Below are 15,343 nucleotides of genomic sequence, written 5' to 3'. Positions count from 1 at the left end.
TTTCCTTCTTCTTCCTCTTGTTCTGCCAAAGTCTAATCTTAAGTCTGACGAGCAAACACCCAACAAGAACCCAAACCCGATGATGTCAGTCGATTTTGTGTTGTCTTGTGTGTGTTTGTGTGTATCTTTGCTGGATGTGTGTGCGTGTGGTTTGGTGGTTATTTGAATAGCGGAATAGCAACCACACAGATAAGCTGGCTTGGTGGCGGTGACCACCAAGAACGGTAGAGAGGGGATGAATTTATACTGCTAACCGGTAGGAAAATCCCTTGAATCACCTGTGCGAAGCCCAAAAGCGGCGTTGAAAAATTAATACAAAAAAAACCCCATCCACAAATTAAAATAAATCATAAATTACCCCAATATCATTAAATATAATTACTCATTAAAAGTTCTTAAAATAATGGCCATAAATTGTGCATCCAATAGAAATCGGAATACGGGTTTTGCACGGCCGGAAGAGCGAAAAAGCCGCTCTTGACCACCGAGATCACCGTCAGATCACCGCCAGAATATCTCCCCACACTCGGGAAGGTACCGAAGCCCTGGAAACCCTCCCAGGCGATCTGCAGGGCTGCCTCGACCATACCAGCAAACGCCCAAAAAAGGCAGAGCAAGCGTGGATAACGATAAATTATCAATAAGCGCTAAATGTCGTGAGAATAGGTCGTAAATTTGAGTACGCTTCGACATCGTGTGGCTGTGGTCGCTGGCTGTGGTTTTTGCTGCTTGACGCCGACTTCCAGGGCGGCCCGCCCAGTCGTCTGGATCGACTCGTTTGGGGCCGGCCAAGGGGTTTGGAAATTTGCCAGTTTGGATGACGACGGCCCAAAGTCGATTCATCTGGTGCGTTTTTATTTTTTATTTTTGTGTGTGGATGGAAGTACGTCCCGAAATGTAAAAGAAGCGTTGATGAGCTGGAAGTTCTCCACTCCTGCATGCCGGGTTGATCCCTCCCTTTTCCTCTGCCACATTGAGGAAGGTTGGTTAGTGCTTTCTTTTTCTCTTGCCCCGAGAGACTCTCGCACGGTGACACAGAGCACTCTTTTTATCAACAAAATTTATGATACACACACAGCTGGAGCACTTGGTGAGGGTTTTTGAGTTTGCATGTCCGATGTACCGAAAATTCGAGACAGAGACCACAACACAACACTGTCAGAGGAGTCGAAATGCGCCCGCAAGAGCTTTGGTTTCCACTTTTTTTGTGGAAGCTGCCCAGCTTCGCGAGCTTTTACAATGCCTTGGTTGGTTGGAAGTAAAAGTTTTTGTCTTGGAACTAAGCTGTACAGCAAGAAGCAAGAACCAACACACATAGAAGAACAGATTTCCTTTCGTGGATGATCACTGCTGGCTGTAGAAACGGGAAGACCTCCCGGAGAGCGTTTATGGGAAACTCCACCCCAAAGGCAAAGGAAGCCACGAAGAATAACTTCAGCATTCCAAGCTTCCAAAGAGTACCACCTCCAAAATTGTATTCGCAACATTGTTGCATTTTTATGTTCACTTAAATATGGCACACGTATCACTCCAGCAAAAATGGTGTCATTCAGCTTTTACGAGCACACAGCCTCGTTCCCGTTTCTTTAGATTTCATTCATAAAGTCTCCACACAACCATTTTTGCACCATTTTTTGAAATATCAGAAGCAGTTTTTTGTTTCACTTTTACTCCTTCTGTCCTGCGTAAAATATTGATGTTTCGTTCTACCCCTCCAGATAACAGCGATGTACGAGATTTCCCATATCGGTAAACTATCAAACCGCCACCTCGTCCTCCCCCCGCAGACGACACTGCCGTTGGAGGGTAGCCGCGTGTTTAATGCGTGTTGTCGAAAGAACTTTTATTGCCCTTTTGATTCCGTTCGGCGGAACCGTCCGAGGGGGCCCTCTGCTTCTCGCGCTTTATGGGCGTATCTCGCGCGCGCTCGTTTCATTCACCTCACCCGAAAAAAAAGACTCCGGGAAAGGAAACATCAACATCTAAATTTGTTGTTGGGTAGATAAAAAATTACCATCTATCGGAAACACCGCGTCTCGGCTGTGAAGGTCAACCGGCCAAAAACGGACGCAGAAACACGTCATATCAACCATGGGTTGTTGTGTGTGTGTGCGAGAATACACGGAGCCACAAATATAGCTCCTCTCATACAGCTGTCATGTGCGCGAGCGCACACCTGTTTCCAACACTGCGCTCATCAGGTGCGTCTTCGGCTGGGGTTCGTCGCTTGGCTGTCCGCCATTTCGTCTGTCCGAGCTAACACACACCGGGCAGTAGGTGTGCTTCGTATGCTAATGAGTCCATTCATAAAACACAGGCCCAGCCGCGGCGGCAAACAATTGGGACAAAATGGGGAGGACCCCCAGGTTGGGTGAGGGCTGTGAAATGGCAGTGTCAATGTGCGTTACAGTGAGCGACAAGTTATCGATCGCTGTAAGTCCAGCAGCAAGAGAGCTTGTTGCAGCATACGAACCCATCGGAATCGGAAATAGTTTCAAACTGCTTGCTTTTTGTTGTTTGCTCACGTCACATGACACATGTCTGACGGCCGAGACGACACGGAAACTCGTAGCCAATCTCTTTCCTGCTCCAACAACGACCTTCACGGGGAAATTATCTTCGATTGTACCCGATTACTCCTCACATTGGTTGCAGACTTTCCAACTGATCGGTAGTAGGTCCGGGCAAATGACACAACTCCGCCGGGAGCATATGTTTATCGGGTTTAATGATGCACGGTGACGACGGTTTACTTTCACCGCATTGTATCGCATGACAAAACGCAAATCTGTGACAGCGCAGGGAAGTGGAACTCATTGCTGCATTGCAATTTTCGGGCGCACAGAGGAAGTGCTCTCTATACCTTGTAGTTCGTGGATGGCATAAGAAGCTACTGGTAATGGTGTGGTGGGAGCAAGTTTGGTTTGGGCTTGCGAAGGGGCTTTCGATAATTGGCAATTGTCGTCACGAGCGAGGTTCGTCGTCTGTTGCTAGTTTGGCCTTCAATTCGTTTCCTTCCCACCAGAGAGATGAGGTAATGCAAGCAGAGCTTTTATGAAATGATGAAGATCTTCAGGAACTACTGTGTTACATCAGCAGTGGGCGATGGTATAGGTTTAGAAGACCAATAATCACTTCCATTTCTCTTTCTTATCACATGCTTAACCTACAAATCATTCTCTCAACAATTATTTCTTCCCCCTCCTTTCCCCAGGGCCGTGACGCAACGCCCTACCTGGAGCGGAACCGCGTCGGACGGGATGCGATCGATTCGGCGGCCGCCCTCACCGACATGGGCAAGTACCTGTTCCGGGAACGGAGGCTCCCGGTGTACGATATTGCCGTTGCCATCACGAAGTAAGTATAGCGCGTTTCGCGTCTGCCCGCAAGTGACGCGCGGAACAATGTACCCAACTGCACAGACACAACATGTGGACTAAGAGAACGACGCGGAGCAAGTGATTCCAGGCCAGTGGAGTGTCTCGAGATGCAACAAGAGATGCAAGTGACAATCAGTGACTACACCTCTACACGTACTATAGAGATGGCAGAGAATGGGATTGGCCGAGGTTATAGTTTGCAGGAAGCTGTCGCCAAGTGTTGCGAGTCTTCTGTTTGTAATCCTCCAGAATTGTACCGATTCGGAAGATGACCCCTTTTTTAAGATCTGTTTGAAGAATCCCTCAAGATACCGACTATGTAGAGCTGGTCTCTATAGGTTAACATTTGTCTTCTTTCCTTTGTTTTGCTTCTCTACTTCTACACCCTTCATCGTTGATGTAGAAACTCCGTTCTACGTGCCGGTTTTAACAACCTCTCCGAAACCTCTTCTCTTCCTAAGTTTGACACTTTAAATTCTGGAACGAAAACTCTATAAACCAACCACTATTACTATGCACTAATCGAGCTCTTTCGCAGGTATGATATGTGCCGAAGAAGGAAAGGTGGCCGCTGTACGAAGGGCACAGCCGGTAAATGTTTCCTCCTCTACTTTCTTTTCCACTTACACACCTTTACTCTTATGTGCTTTTGTTTACCCTTAATTGCTATTAGTTACTCCTTTTTATTCTGTACTTTGCTAATAGTGTTATCTTGTACTAGTTTTGTTCTTTTACCATTTTACTACTCAACTTAACCACTTCCTTCTTCTTCCCGTGTTTTTATTAGTTACTTATCTTGTTTAACCGTTTTACTTCTAATTTTTTGTGCTTCGTTTTTACTCACTCCTATACTTAACTGGCTAGTGTTCTGATTACGTCGGTTAGATGTTAGATGTTTTCAGTTTTATTTTATGAGCACCTCAATGCCTCAATAATCTGTGGAGTTGGTTTAACGACTAATCTCCTCGGCGGTTCTGCTGCCTCAACCGAAACGACGTCCCAAGGCTGATTACATCCAGTGTTCCTGGTATGCCACGCAAAACAGTGAATAAGATGTGCTACACAGTACACAACGATTTACTAACATTACCAAAACACTCAACCGACACAAGACGCAACTACTTCGAACCACTCCTGTAAAGAGTTGTCGTTTATAGCGCAACAAAAAAACGCTTTAAAAGACATCACATGCTCTTTGCGATATCTACCTCCCTGAACAGAGTCGTCCACTCTACAGTCGTTACCTCCTGTGCACAGAACGGGGGAATTGATGCATTTTATTAGGGTGTCGCCCACCCGCAACCATTAACCGTATCGTTAACCACCAACCAATTAATTATTACCATTGCAGACTAGATATGTGTAGAAGGCAATATGCAAATGACGCGTGTAATCGCGGTACCGCAGGTAATTATAGGCCACCCGTCCGGCACACGCACACGACTGCTCGCTGTGTTGTGTTGCTGCATTGGCTGCTGCTGCTGCTGCTGCTCCTGTAGCACACAACTCACATAAATCCTATCCAGCCGACCACCAAACAAACATTTAAAAAAATGCATCACTCTTTTTTACCACTCCACTACTGTGTTGCTGTTGCTGTTGTTCTTCGTAGAGGATATTTTTCCATCACGCTATCTTCTACAAATACTACACCCCTTCACCATTAGGTTTTATTTTTTGTTTAGGCTAGCGCATTTACTACGCATTCACTATCGGCAGTTTTGCTCACCGTTTCACTATCACTGTCTGTTTGTACCTTTGCTATAGCTCTCTCGCTCTCTTTCTTTTTCGCTTTTTCACGCACTATCGTGATTATGTTTCGTGTAAATGATTTGTGAACTCTGTTCTCTGCTCTTTTTTTTCACCTCACTTAACTTGTACATTTTTTTTTCTTGCTTTTTGAGCTCATCTATTGATGTTCCAAATGATACTTTACGGTACTGTTCTTTTCACCATTCGTTTCATTACGACCGCTGCACATTTGTGTTTGATGTTAAGGTGTTTTACAGATTTCCTTCACAAGCTATTGCATCTGTTTCATATTGTGCTGTTTCCTTTCTTGCATTATTCCATTTTTCTTTAATCTTGTGTCTGCTTCTATTACATTTTATTCTGCTTTATTTGTATTTTTTTCTATTTTGTGATACTTTTAGTATTACTTTTCTACATTTTTATAAAGTTTTGCAATTTAGTTTAAACATTTAAAAGAATTTTATGTTTTTTTTTTTTTGAAGTTTTAGACGTTTAATTTCCACAATATCGATGTGTGAATACTTTCTGAAGCTATCTGTGAAACTCTACTTGTACATTGCTGCCCTTCACTGATCCATCACAGGTTGTCTTCTTCAACAATGTTCAATATTGTTGCTCGCTGTACATTACTTTTCGACTTTGACATCTGTCAAGGAATGTAAATAATAAATACAAATACACCGAAACACACGCTTTTGTGGAGCACCAGCATGCAAGTCTTCGACCAAGACTCGTATGGCTATATATATGTTTATATCGTCGCAACTAGTAGATTTCAGCAATTTCATGACTCAAAGATATTTCATTCAGGTGTACATAAACAAAAGCAGCATCCGTTGGAAACATTATTTTTATTTCAATCCATTTGTCTTTTATTATTTTCATCTGTTTCAATTTCTCTTATCTTTTTCCATTTTATGACACTTTCTTGTATACCTTCCAATAACGACTCTAGCGCCCTCTGTCTTAAAACGATGACTTCTTTACACTTAGATACTCTCTTATAGTTTCAAACCTTAGATTCGAGATGACCATCACATATTGTAGGACGATACTAAACGTAGTGTACATAGAGTATCTACTGTATTCTTGTAATGTTTAACGCTTTTCCTAATCTGCATGCACTACCGCTACTACCATCACTACCGCTCACGCTGTAGAATCAATTTAATTCAACGTCCACCCTGGCTGGACCATAGCTAAACTAACCTGCTCGGGGGACTGTAGTAGAGGGCATCCCATAAACCCATCACACCATCACCGCCCGATTGCACACAACATCGGCTGCCCCAGGGTGTCGGCTGTAAATGTCGTGGTGATAGGGTGATACGGTGGTTGGTGCATCCACCCATTTCTCATACGCGAAAAACTGGTTTGGTTTGGTTCGGGCTCGGGAGGAGAGAGCGCAGTCTCAACCCAGCGATAGAGGCGCACCACCACAGGTGGTGTGCATCGAGCAAAGATTACGCCGCCCGGACATTCCTTACTAACTCTGTTTCTCCCTACCCCCCTGCTCCCACTCGTGGACACATCTGCAGGATTCGCCTACGTCGGTGGAGCGTGCGTGGTAAACAAGCGCCTTGAAAAGGTCAACAGTGTTGCCATCATTGAGGATACCGGCGGTTTCAGTGGCATTATCGTTGCCGCCCATGAAGTTGGCCATCTGTACGTATATCCGACGTCGAGGTCGTCGAACCCGTTGGATAGAGCCTCCTCAATGAGATATTAATAATGTGTCATCTTATTTCTGCTTCGCCTGGTTCGACAGCCTGGGAGCGGTCCATGATGGGTCGCCACCACCGAGCTACCTTGGCGGACCGGGTGCGGAAAAGTGCCGCTGGGAGGACGGCTACATCATGTCCGATCTGCGGCACACTGAGCGAGGCTTCCGCTGGTCACCGTGCAGTGTGCAAAGTTTCCACCATTTCCTCAAGTATGTTCTAAGAATGATTTTAAGGAAGAAAAGCTCCATAACTACATCTAAATACTGTTTTGTCTCTCCCCTCCCTAGTGGTGACACGGCCAGCTGCCTGCATAATCCACCGCACGAGGACGAGGCGCTTGGACGAGCGCTCCCCGGTACGCTGCTGTCCCTGGACGCCCAGTGCCGGCGGGATCGGGGCACGTCCGCCTGCTTCAAGGATGAGCGCGTCTGCGCCCAGCTGTTCTGCTTCGATTCGGCCAGCGGCTACTGCGTCGCGTACCGGCCCGCCGCCGAAGGATCTTCCTGCGGAGATGGACAAGTATTATATGCGCGCCAGAATACACCAAACGCCCTTCTCGAGCGAACGTTTCGGGAAGCTCCATTACACTACTAACGAAATGTTTTGTCTTTCTCTCTCTTTCTCTTTTTTCTCTTTTTCTTCCCAAAATTCTACGAACAATTCTCCTGCTGACTGTCGACGTTTTTTTTTTTTGCTACAATTACACGAATGTGTGCGCTCGTTGCTTGCGGTCCCCTGCCCAATTGCCCTCTCAAAACGTTGTACATCTCTTAATTCCTAAACCCCGTTTTATATTGACATATCAATAGCACTGTCTCGATGGTAGATGTGTGGCGGAGCATGAAAACATTATACCGGACTATTCGCAACACACTCCATCGTACACGCGCTACAATCAGCAGTCTGTGAAGTACGTATGATAAGTCACTCCCACCCTTCCTTCCACCATTCGCCACCGTGTGTGTGGTACAGAGAGTTTTGCACGATACCACCATTTCCATTCTCTTTCGCCTAACATCAAACATTCAAACACATATACACGCACAAAACATCAACATCATCAAATCGAACACTTGCATCAAACATCGTGCGCGGCCGTGGAGTACACCCTGAACAGCCTGAAGAGGTGAAGATGGCAAACAGAACATCAAGTACATCGCTTCTACGTAGTATCATCCGACATTTCGGCGAGAACACATCACAACAATCTCGAAGAACTCTGTCTTTAACTTCCTCTCCCAATTTCCCAATGCCCTGCTCAACATCAACAACTTCCACACAACATCATAAGCACACCGATCGCATCTACTACATCTACTTCCACCGCCAATCTCATCCTCAAGCCGTTAAAGTCTAGACACTCCCATCAGTCAGCCAGCCAACCAGCCAGCCAGTCAACCAGCACCAGGCTCCTAGTGAGCGTGATAGCGCAAACAGTGACACAGTTCCGGACACACCGATAGCGTACGATTTTACACCACGGAGTCATGTATCACACACGCACACACATACACACCCACATCTACACCATACCGTCCACATGCAAAACAGCAACAACACCATCGATTTGTAAATAGTGATCTCACCATCAACAACTCCACCCCAGAACTCCCGTCCCCGTCTGTCTCTCGTGTCTCTCTGTCTCTCTTTCTCTCCCTATCCGTCTCATCCTATTTGCACAAAAAGCGAAACCTCAAATCGTCCGCAATAACACCAACTCAGTAGAACCCGCAAAACCGATGGTCGGCAAAGCAAAAGCTGTCGAGCATCGAGCCAAACCAAACCAAATCAAATCAAAACCCCAAGCAAACCGAGTTTAACGCGCAACAACAATCTAACGGATCAACCGTTCTCTAGATATAACTACGACGACAAGTCAGATCAGCAGGAAGAATATTATGAACCGTCTAGCACGCCAACGACATCAACGACAACCAGCACCACCACCACCACAACAACCACCACCACCACCACCACTACAACACCATCACCGCCGCCGGCGACATCGACGAGGAACTACTACCAGTACTTCCATCACAAGTCCACGAGTACCTATCCCAATGATTACCATACAGCTAAAAGCCCTCCTAGCCCTAGTGATAATGGTAACGGTAATGGCAACCAATACCACAACAACAACAACAACAACTACAACAACGGGAACAACAACAATTACAATCACTACAACCCGACGACCAAGTCGACACCGTACAGTACGAAAACGACGACCAAGACGCCGTACGTGTTCAGCAAGTACACGTTCAGCTCGACCAAAAGCCCAACGACCATCGCCACGCCCCGACCGTCCTGGAACAATGGCAACAACCGTGAGGATGACAATAGTAACGCACTGCACTACAACAGCCAACAGCACCAACAACAACACCACCACCAACAGCAGAACAGCTATCCGCACGCGTACGGCGATGGTGCGCATGATGCCACCACGGCGACCACCACCACCACCACACGCAAACCGAAAGCCACCTACCATCCGGTGTTCGACGTGTACTTCAACCGGATCGCACAAACGACCACACGCAACCCGTACAACTTTTCCTACTTTGCAAAGCGCACCAACACGAACGCACTGAACGGCAACTATCTCGGCGCGAACAGCCAGCTGAGCGTGGCCAGCGTTGCCAGCGGTCGGCAGCCGGCCAGCAGTAGTAGTAGTAGTAGTGGTAGTAATGGTAGCGGTAGCGCTAGTAGTAATAGCCAGCCTTCTTCAGCACGGACGGGCCGTTACTACTGAGCTGTCGGTCGGTAAAAGCTTCCAGTAAAGCTCCATTTTACTTCATATTTTGTGGTACTAGCGCACTGAAAGACGGTGTGCGGAGTGTGTTAGTGTGCTTTTAATGTGCACGCTTTGGGTGTTCTGTTCTTCTCTCTGTTCACAACACACAGCAATCTTCCCATTCAGCTTTCCCGCCATGCCAGTGTTTCCAGCAAGCGTTTACATCCGTTTTAGGAATGGACGCGCTTGTGTCCGGGGAGCTTGTGTGCGCGTGTTGTTAAGGCTGTTAAAAAGGGATTGTACATTTGCTTTGATGTTTTTTTTCACTTGTTCTTGCACTTATTTTTTATATTTTTTTCAGTTCTGCTTGTGTTTTGTGTACACTTTTTTATACTTACTTTGAAAGTTTTATGTTTTTAAGCTCTTACTTTTTCACTTTTGATTTTTTTGTGATTTGTTATCACTTTTCTTATTCTTATGACGATGAAAAGGAAAAGAACTCGAACTTATTCGTTTGGAACAGAAATCAAAACACACACAGGTTTGAAGATGATGATGATGATGGGGATGATAAACACGAATGTTGATAAGTTGTAGTTGCTTAAGTTTGTAAACTCAAAAGTCTGCCAAGTTGCACGGTAAAAAATTAGACTGTGGTCCATTTAAGATTCATTTCACGCGTGTAAACAAACACACAAACATACGAAATCGAACTGGCTCATTTAATACAACATTTATCGTTAATTAGTTTACCTGGTTTGCGAACTTACTGTGCATCGGGAAGAGAATTTGGTAGGGCTTTAACGCATAAAGATAACAGATGGTAAGGATAAGGACACGTAAATGTAACTGAAAAAAACCCTGTTAAAGGTGAGAAAACAAGATTACAGAATAGTAAAGGGGAAGGAGGGAGGAAAACACTTCACCACGAGCAAGATTTTCGCTGGATTTCGAAAACATACTGCTCCACTTTGCTTGGCCAAAGGCAGAAGATTTAGAAGCAAGCAAAAACATAAAAACCTTTGATGCACATTTTAAATCTGTTAAGAAATAGCTGGAAGCGGGAAAAGGATACGAAGAAGCAAAGAAAATAAAACAAACATACACACATACTAAGCACTCACAAACACACGTACAATATAAGAAGAGGCGAAAACGCTCACCCACTTGTGTGTGTGTGTGTGTGTGAGACTGCACGCATCCGTGTTCGCACCTATTTCGATCGGTAAGAATATTATTTTACAATTACCACTTTCTCCCTCTCCTTGTCTCTCTCTCTCTCTTTTACTGTCACATACACATAAACTCTGCACTGGCTGTAGTGGTGACTACTACTGCCTCCCACTAAGGCAACCAATGTACTTTACTTATCCTGTCGCTTCTCACCACGTTGCATGAGAGAGTAGTCGTCGGTGCGGGAGAACTTGGAACCTTTCTTTGGGTTACTGTGGGTACTTGGCTGTTTACTACTGTACAATATGATCAGCCCTTTCATCCAACACACCATTGCACACCAAGGCACAACAACAGGCATCCAGTGTCCTGGTTACTTGTATATTCTACATTAAACCTGATTTTGTTTGGATTCCAATGAACGCTTGGGAGTATTCTACTTGTACCCCAAGCGCACAGCTGTCTGCACATTTCATCTACTCTATTTTTTCTCTGTGATCTTCTCAGTATCTATTCTTCAAAGCTACCGGATCGGATCGAGATATAATAGTGTGCGATCTGACTCGCCTACTCTGTCCAGTAACTACTTCTGTTGCATGATCACCTTTCAGATCTACTTCAACACTTGACTGTGGAAGACTTTCTACTCTACCCTACTCTACTTTACTTACTCTACTTACTCTACTTACTCTACTTACTCTACCTACTATTTCGTACACAACTGTACGGACTTTTTACTATCGATCTCTGATACCTTTTCGACTGTCTCTACTGTCCTTCCCTACCTACCGAAACAACTCTGTATGACATCCGGAACCCATTACCAACCAAAACCCAATTCTATTCACATGATCATCTCCTCATCCATTTCGAACGTAGTAGAGGGAAGCTTGCTGCTGTGGATACCTGTGCCTTTTGCTTACAATCCTTTTTAGCCAACTACAAAAAAAAACAGTAAAAAACAAAACCCAGTAGCGTTAAACATTAATATATCTATTAGCTGTTAAAGAGCCACGGAACACAAACGGAACAGCGCGACTGTGGTTAGTGCTTGGTTGGAGTTCTTCCCTAGCTGTATATAGCATTTAAGTTCGAATTGTACATGCGCCGACACGCAGAAAATTTGCATGCAAATGCATCACTGAAACGATGCCAACCAGCCCGGGTTTTGCATGTACGATCATCAGCACGAACCCCTTACCGCTGCATGCCCCATAAAACCGAACCCGTCATACCGGAACAAGTATACAAGTAGCGCTTATTAGTGTGTAAGATAGTGTACAATATAAGTTTGACCCATTCGTTGTCCCATTCGCCGTTCATGGTTGGGAATAAATCCCCCAATGTTTCCCCGAATTTTCCAAGTTAGCACCATCGTACAGAGCACATGCAAACAAAACCCTATCAACTAAACTGTACCCACCAACCACCTACCACAGAGAGGCACTGGCCGTGTACATAAGTGCGTGCTTGATTGGTAGTCTTTCGTCTTTCGGCTTACTTTCAGATATTATCGGATTCCCTAAGTCCTCATTCCACAAGGTCCACCTGGAACCGTCGCTATATCTGATGGTTGGACGTAACCGAATCGTACCCTACCACATCTAACACAAACCTGCTGCGGGTGTATATTATACGCGTTTTGGCTATGCTAAAGGTGCCTGTGAGAGCGAGAGTGAAGATGCTACTGCAATTGTTTAATACGCGAAATACGAGACGAAAAAAAAAATACATAAAAATACCCTTAAAACGGTACAACGAATGGAAATGATATCGGCTTCTCACTGCCACCGATGAAAGGTAAACGGCACTTCGTTTACTGCACTATACCCGCTCACGCACAAGCGCACGAGAGCACATGTTAGTACGTTTGATCACAGACGAACAATATAGTGCACCTTATAATGCACAAACGGTCAACATTTGTTTTGTGATGCACATTAAATTGAAAAAAAAGAGAAATTTTCATGAAAGTTATAAAACTCAATGAAATTGGACTGATTGGAGGTACCAAAAACTAAAAGAAAATGCATGAAATATTACACCATTTAAAAGCAAAACATCTTCGCCCACCAAAGCATGAACACGAATCAAAGCAAATTTAATCGAAAAAAAAACAAAAATGTAACAAATTATGTAAATTACTTGTAGTTAGTTAAGTAATTATAGCACAATCGCATATAGCTTTATACATATATATTGGCCCTTAAATTATAGTGGTAATGTTAAGCTCCTCGAGGTTTGGTTTCCAGCATATTTAGTACTACAAAACCCTTTGTACCAACTTTGATATATGCCAGCGCTGTTATTTACTGCACGTGATACCTTCAAATTGTACTATTATCATAAGATCCACCATCCACCATTTTCAAGCATAAAACAAAACACAACACCCAAAAATACTTCTCCTTCACACATACACGACCCCAGCATGCATCTCGATGCGATGCATGCGTTTTTAGTATATAAACACACTCCCATCGGCATCCCTTTCCTTCCTTTGTTGATAATTTCCTTTGCAAACAGGCCAAATTATTCACCCATTTCACACTTGTAGTAAAAGTAGTGGTAAAATAGTAGTAGTTCATATCTCATTTGTATGTATTCGTTTATTTTCCTCCCATTGCTCGCCTGAACCACGCTCTAATGGTGTCACACTTCTCAGTGCCCTAATCAAGCTGCTTGCAAGAGCAATTGAAGCAACTACAGGAGAGATAAAACACTCCATCCATTCCATCCTAGAGTTGCTCCTAAACCTATGCCTAGTCGCACTCACAACTAAATGGACATTTTTTTTCGCTCTTTCCCCCCTTTTTCATGACCACAACAGCTTTGGATGATGAGGACAAGCGTTACAAAAACTTTATGAATGCCATCAAGCGGAAGCGATTACAACATCTGAAGGAACAGCTGCAGCTGCAGCAGCTGCAGCAACAGCCCGAGCTCGTCAGCAACCAGCAGTAGCGGGTGTGGGTGGTGTATCTGTGTTCAAAGCAAAGCAAAACAAAACAAAAACCCTCCGCTAAGGATACCCAAGTTCAGTTCAGTTTGTGTAGATGCAAGCGTTAGGCCGTTAGTGATTAAGCCGCTCACCACAGCTCACCAATATAAACCGCAAACTCCTTTTCTAGCGAGAGAGCGAGGAGAGCTAAAACTGAAAATTGAAAATTTACTGCTCCACTTACGCTTTTGACTTGACTTTAGGTGCATTTTGGTATTTTACACTGCAAAACTACAAATTGTTCATTAAAGAAAGCTTATCTGTGAGCTAAGCGAGAGAAAGAGAGACAGAGAGAGAGAGTGAGAAAGAGAGAGAGAGAGAGAAAAAAGAGAACGATCATACGTTGCTTAGCATACGTGCATTGAAACTGCCGCCAACTTTGTTCTAAGAGCTAGAGCGAACTTAGTAAGCCGTTTAGTAGTAACGTACGTAAGCTACCGAACACGTTAGAGTGATCTTTCGTCTCTCAAGCGGTAAACGCTCATCATCGTTTGCATGATAATGATAAAAAAGCACACAAACACACAGATCGATCGCGGAGGTGGACTGGGTGGGCTTCAAACCCATCCCATTCCTGTATGACACTTCATAGGCTGCTTGCTTATCTGTTCAATGTAAATAGTTAGTGCGTTAGTGTCTGTTTATTATATTCGTTTTAGTACTTGCATCATACGGTAGCGTTAGCTCGTTTCGATAACATCTTCTGTTGTTCTAATAATGTGTATGTATGTAGGTGTTTCTCTTAACCCTTTTTTCCCCGGAGAGACGTCATTACAACGAAATAATGAACAAAAGAAGACGAAAAAACAATATAATACTAAGCGAAAGAGTTAAGAAGAAGAAACGGTACCTTCGAACAGGGGACTTTTTTTAGCGAGCTAAGCAAACAGGCAAAACATCGTTGAGCGAATGAGTTTTGTGGCGGAAGGAAAACAAACGCCCTTTGGGGTGATTACAAAAATGGGAAGGATCTGTAAACGATATGGAATGAAAACACAAAAAGCAAACCACCCGTAGTAGGTAAAATAAAAAGGGCAAATCAAGCAAATCGAGAAGATAGGAAGCATATGTAGAAAGCCAAGAAGAGAGATTGGCACCGTGTTGGGTGTGTGTTGCCACCATAATGTAGAGTTTTAATTTATTGGATTTAAGTTATGGGATAGTGATTCTTTTCTCTTCTCCACTGCGTTTGTATATGTGTTAGAATTTTTTGTTTGTTTTTTTTTCTTCTTATTCTTGCAACGATAACGATCTGTGCGTTTCGTGCAAGAATCGAATGCTGAAACAGTGAGCGTGCGCCGTATCGTTGATTCGATCGGCCGCTGTGGAAGTTTTCTGCGACGAGCAAAAAAGGGTGTTTACACACCAGAGAAGTGCTAGGTATTAGGAATTTTGATAATTGATAACAATCGAAGCGAGTACAATACACCTCCGTCCACACGTAACGAAGGTACGCAATTTTTCGCGCGAATAGTGTGTATGTGGAGGGTAGTAAGGAGGAAGGTGAACTCGTTCGGACGTTTATAGTAGTGCAAGAACGAAAGATAGGCAAAGGCGAATGAGTGTATTTCGTTTA

At 44.3% G+C, this 15,343-nt stretch overlaps 1 protein-coding gene across 16 annotated transcripts in view; it reads left to right on the top strand.

Moving 5' to 3' along the window:
* LOC120955935 (venom metalloproteinase 3) overlaps nt 1–14,716 on the top strand; it is a 90,488-nt gene extending 75,772 nt beyond the window's left edge. For 8 of the 16 annotated variants that reach the window (XM_040377178.2, XM_040377177.2, XM_040377180.2 and 5 more), the window contains exons 8-15: nt 3,215–3,357; nt 4,732–4,787; nt 6,671–6,797; nt 6,901–7,065; nt 7,144–7,375; nt 7,666–7,766; nt 8,714–10,818; nt 13,597–13,710. In XM_040377178.2, coding sequence (XP_040233112.2) covers nt 3,215–3,357; nt 4,732–4,787; nt 6,671–6,797; nt 6,901–7,065; nt 7,144–7,375; nt 7,666–7,766; nt 8,714–9,611 — 1,722 coding nt within the window. In that variant the 3' untranslated portion in view covers nt 9,612–10,818; nt 13,597–13,710. The other 8 variants (XM_040377186.2, XM_040377188.2, XM_040377185.2 and 5 more) reach the window with 8 other exon arrangements.
* Nucleotides 14,717–15,343: the final 627 nt, after the last annotated feature.

The sequence above is a fragment of the Anopheles coluzzii genome, chromosome 3, assembly GCF_943734685.1.
Source record: "Anopheles coluzzii chromosome 3, AcolN3, whole genome shotgun sequence".
In the NCBI taxonomy this organism is placed as follows: domain Eukaryota; kingdom Metazoa; phylum Arthropoda; class Insecta; order Diptera; family Culicidae; genus Anopheles; species Anopheles coluzzii.
The sequence above is the reverse complement of the archived record's forward strand: the minus strand, read 5'-3'. Positions and strand labels throughout refer to the sequence as shown.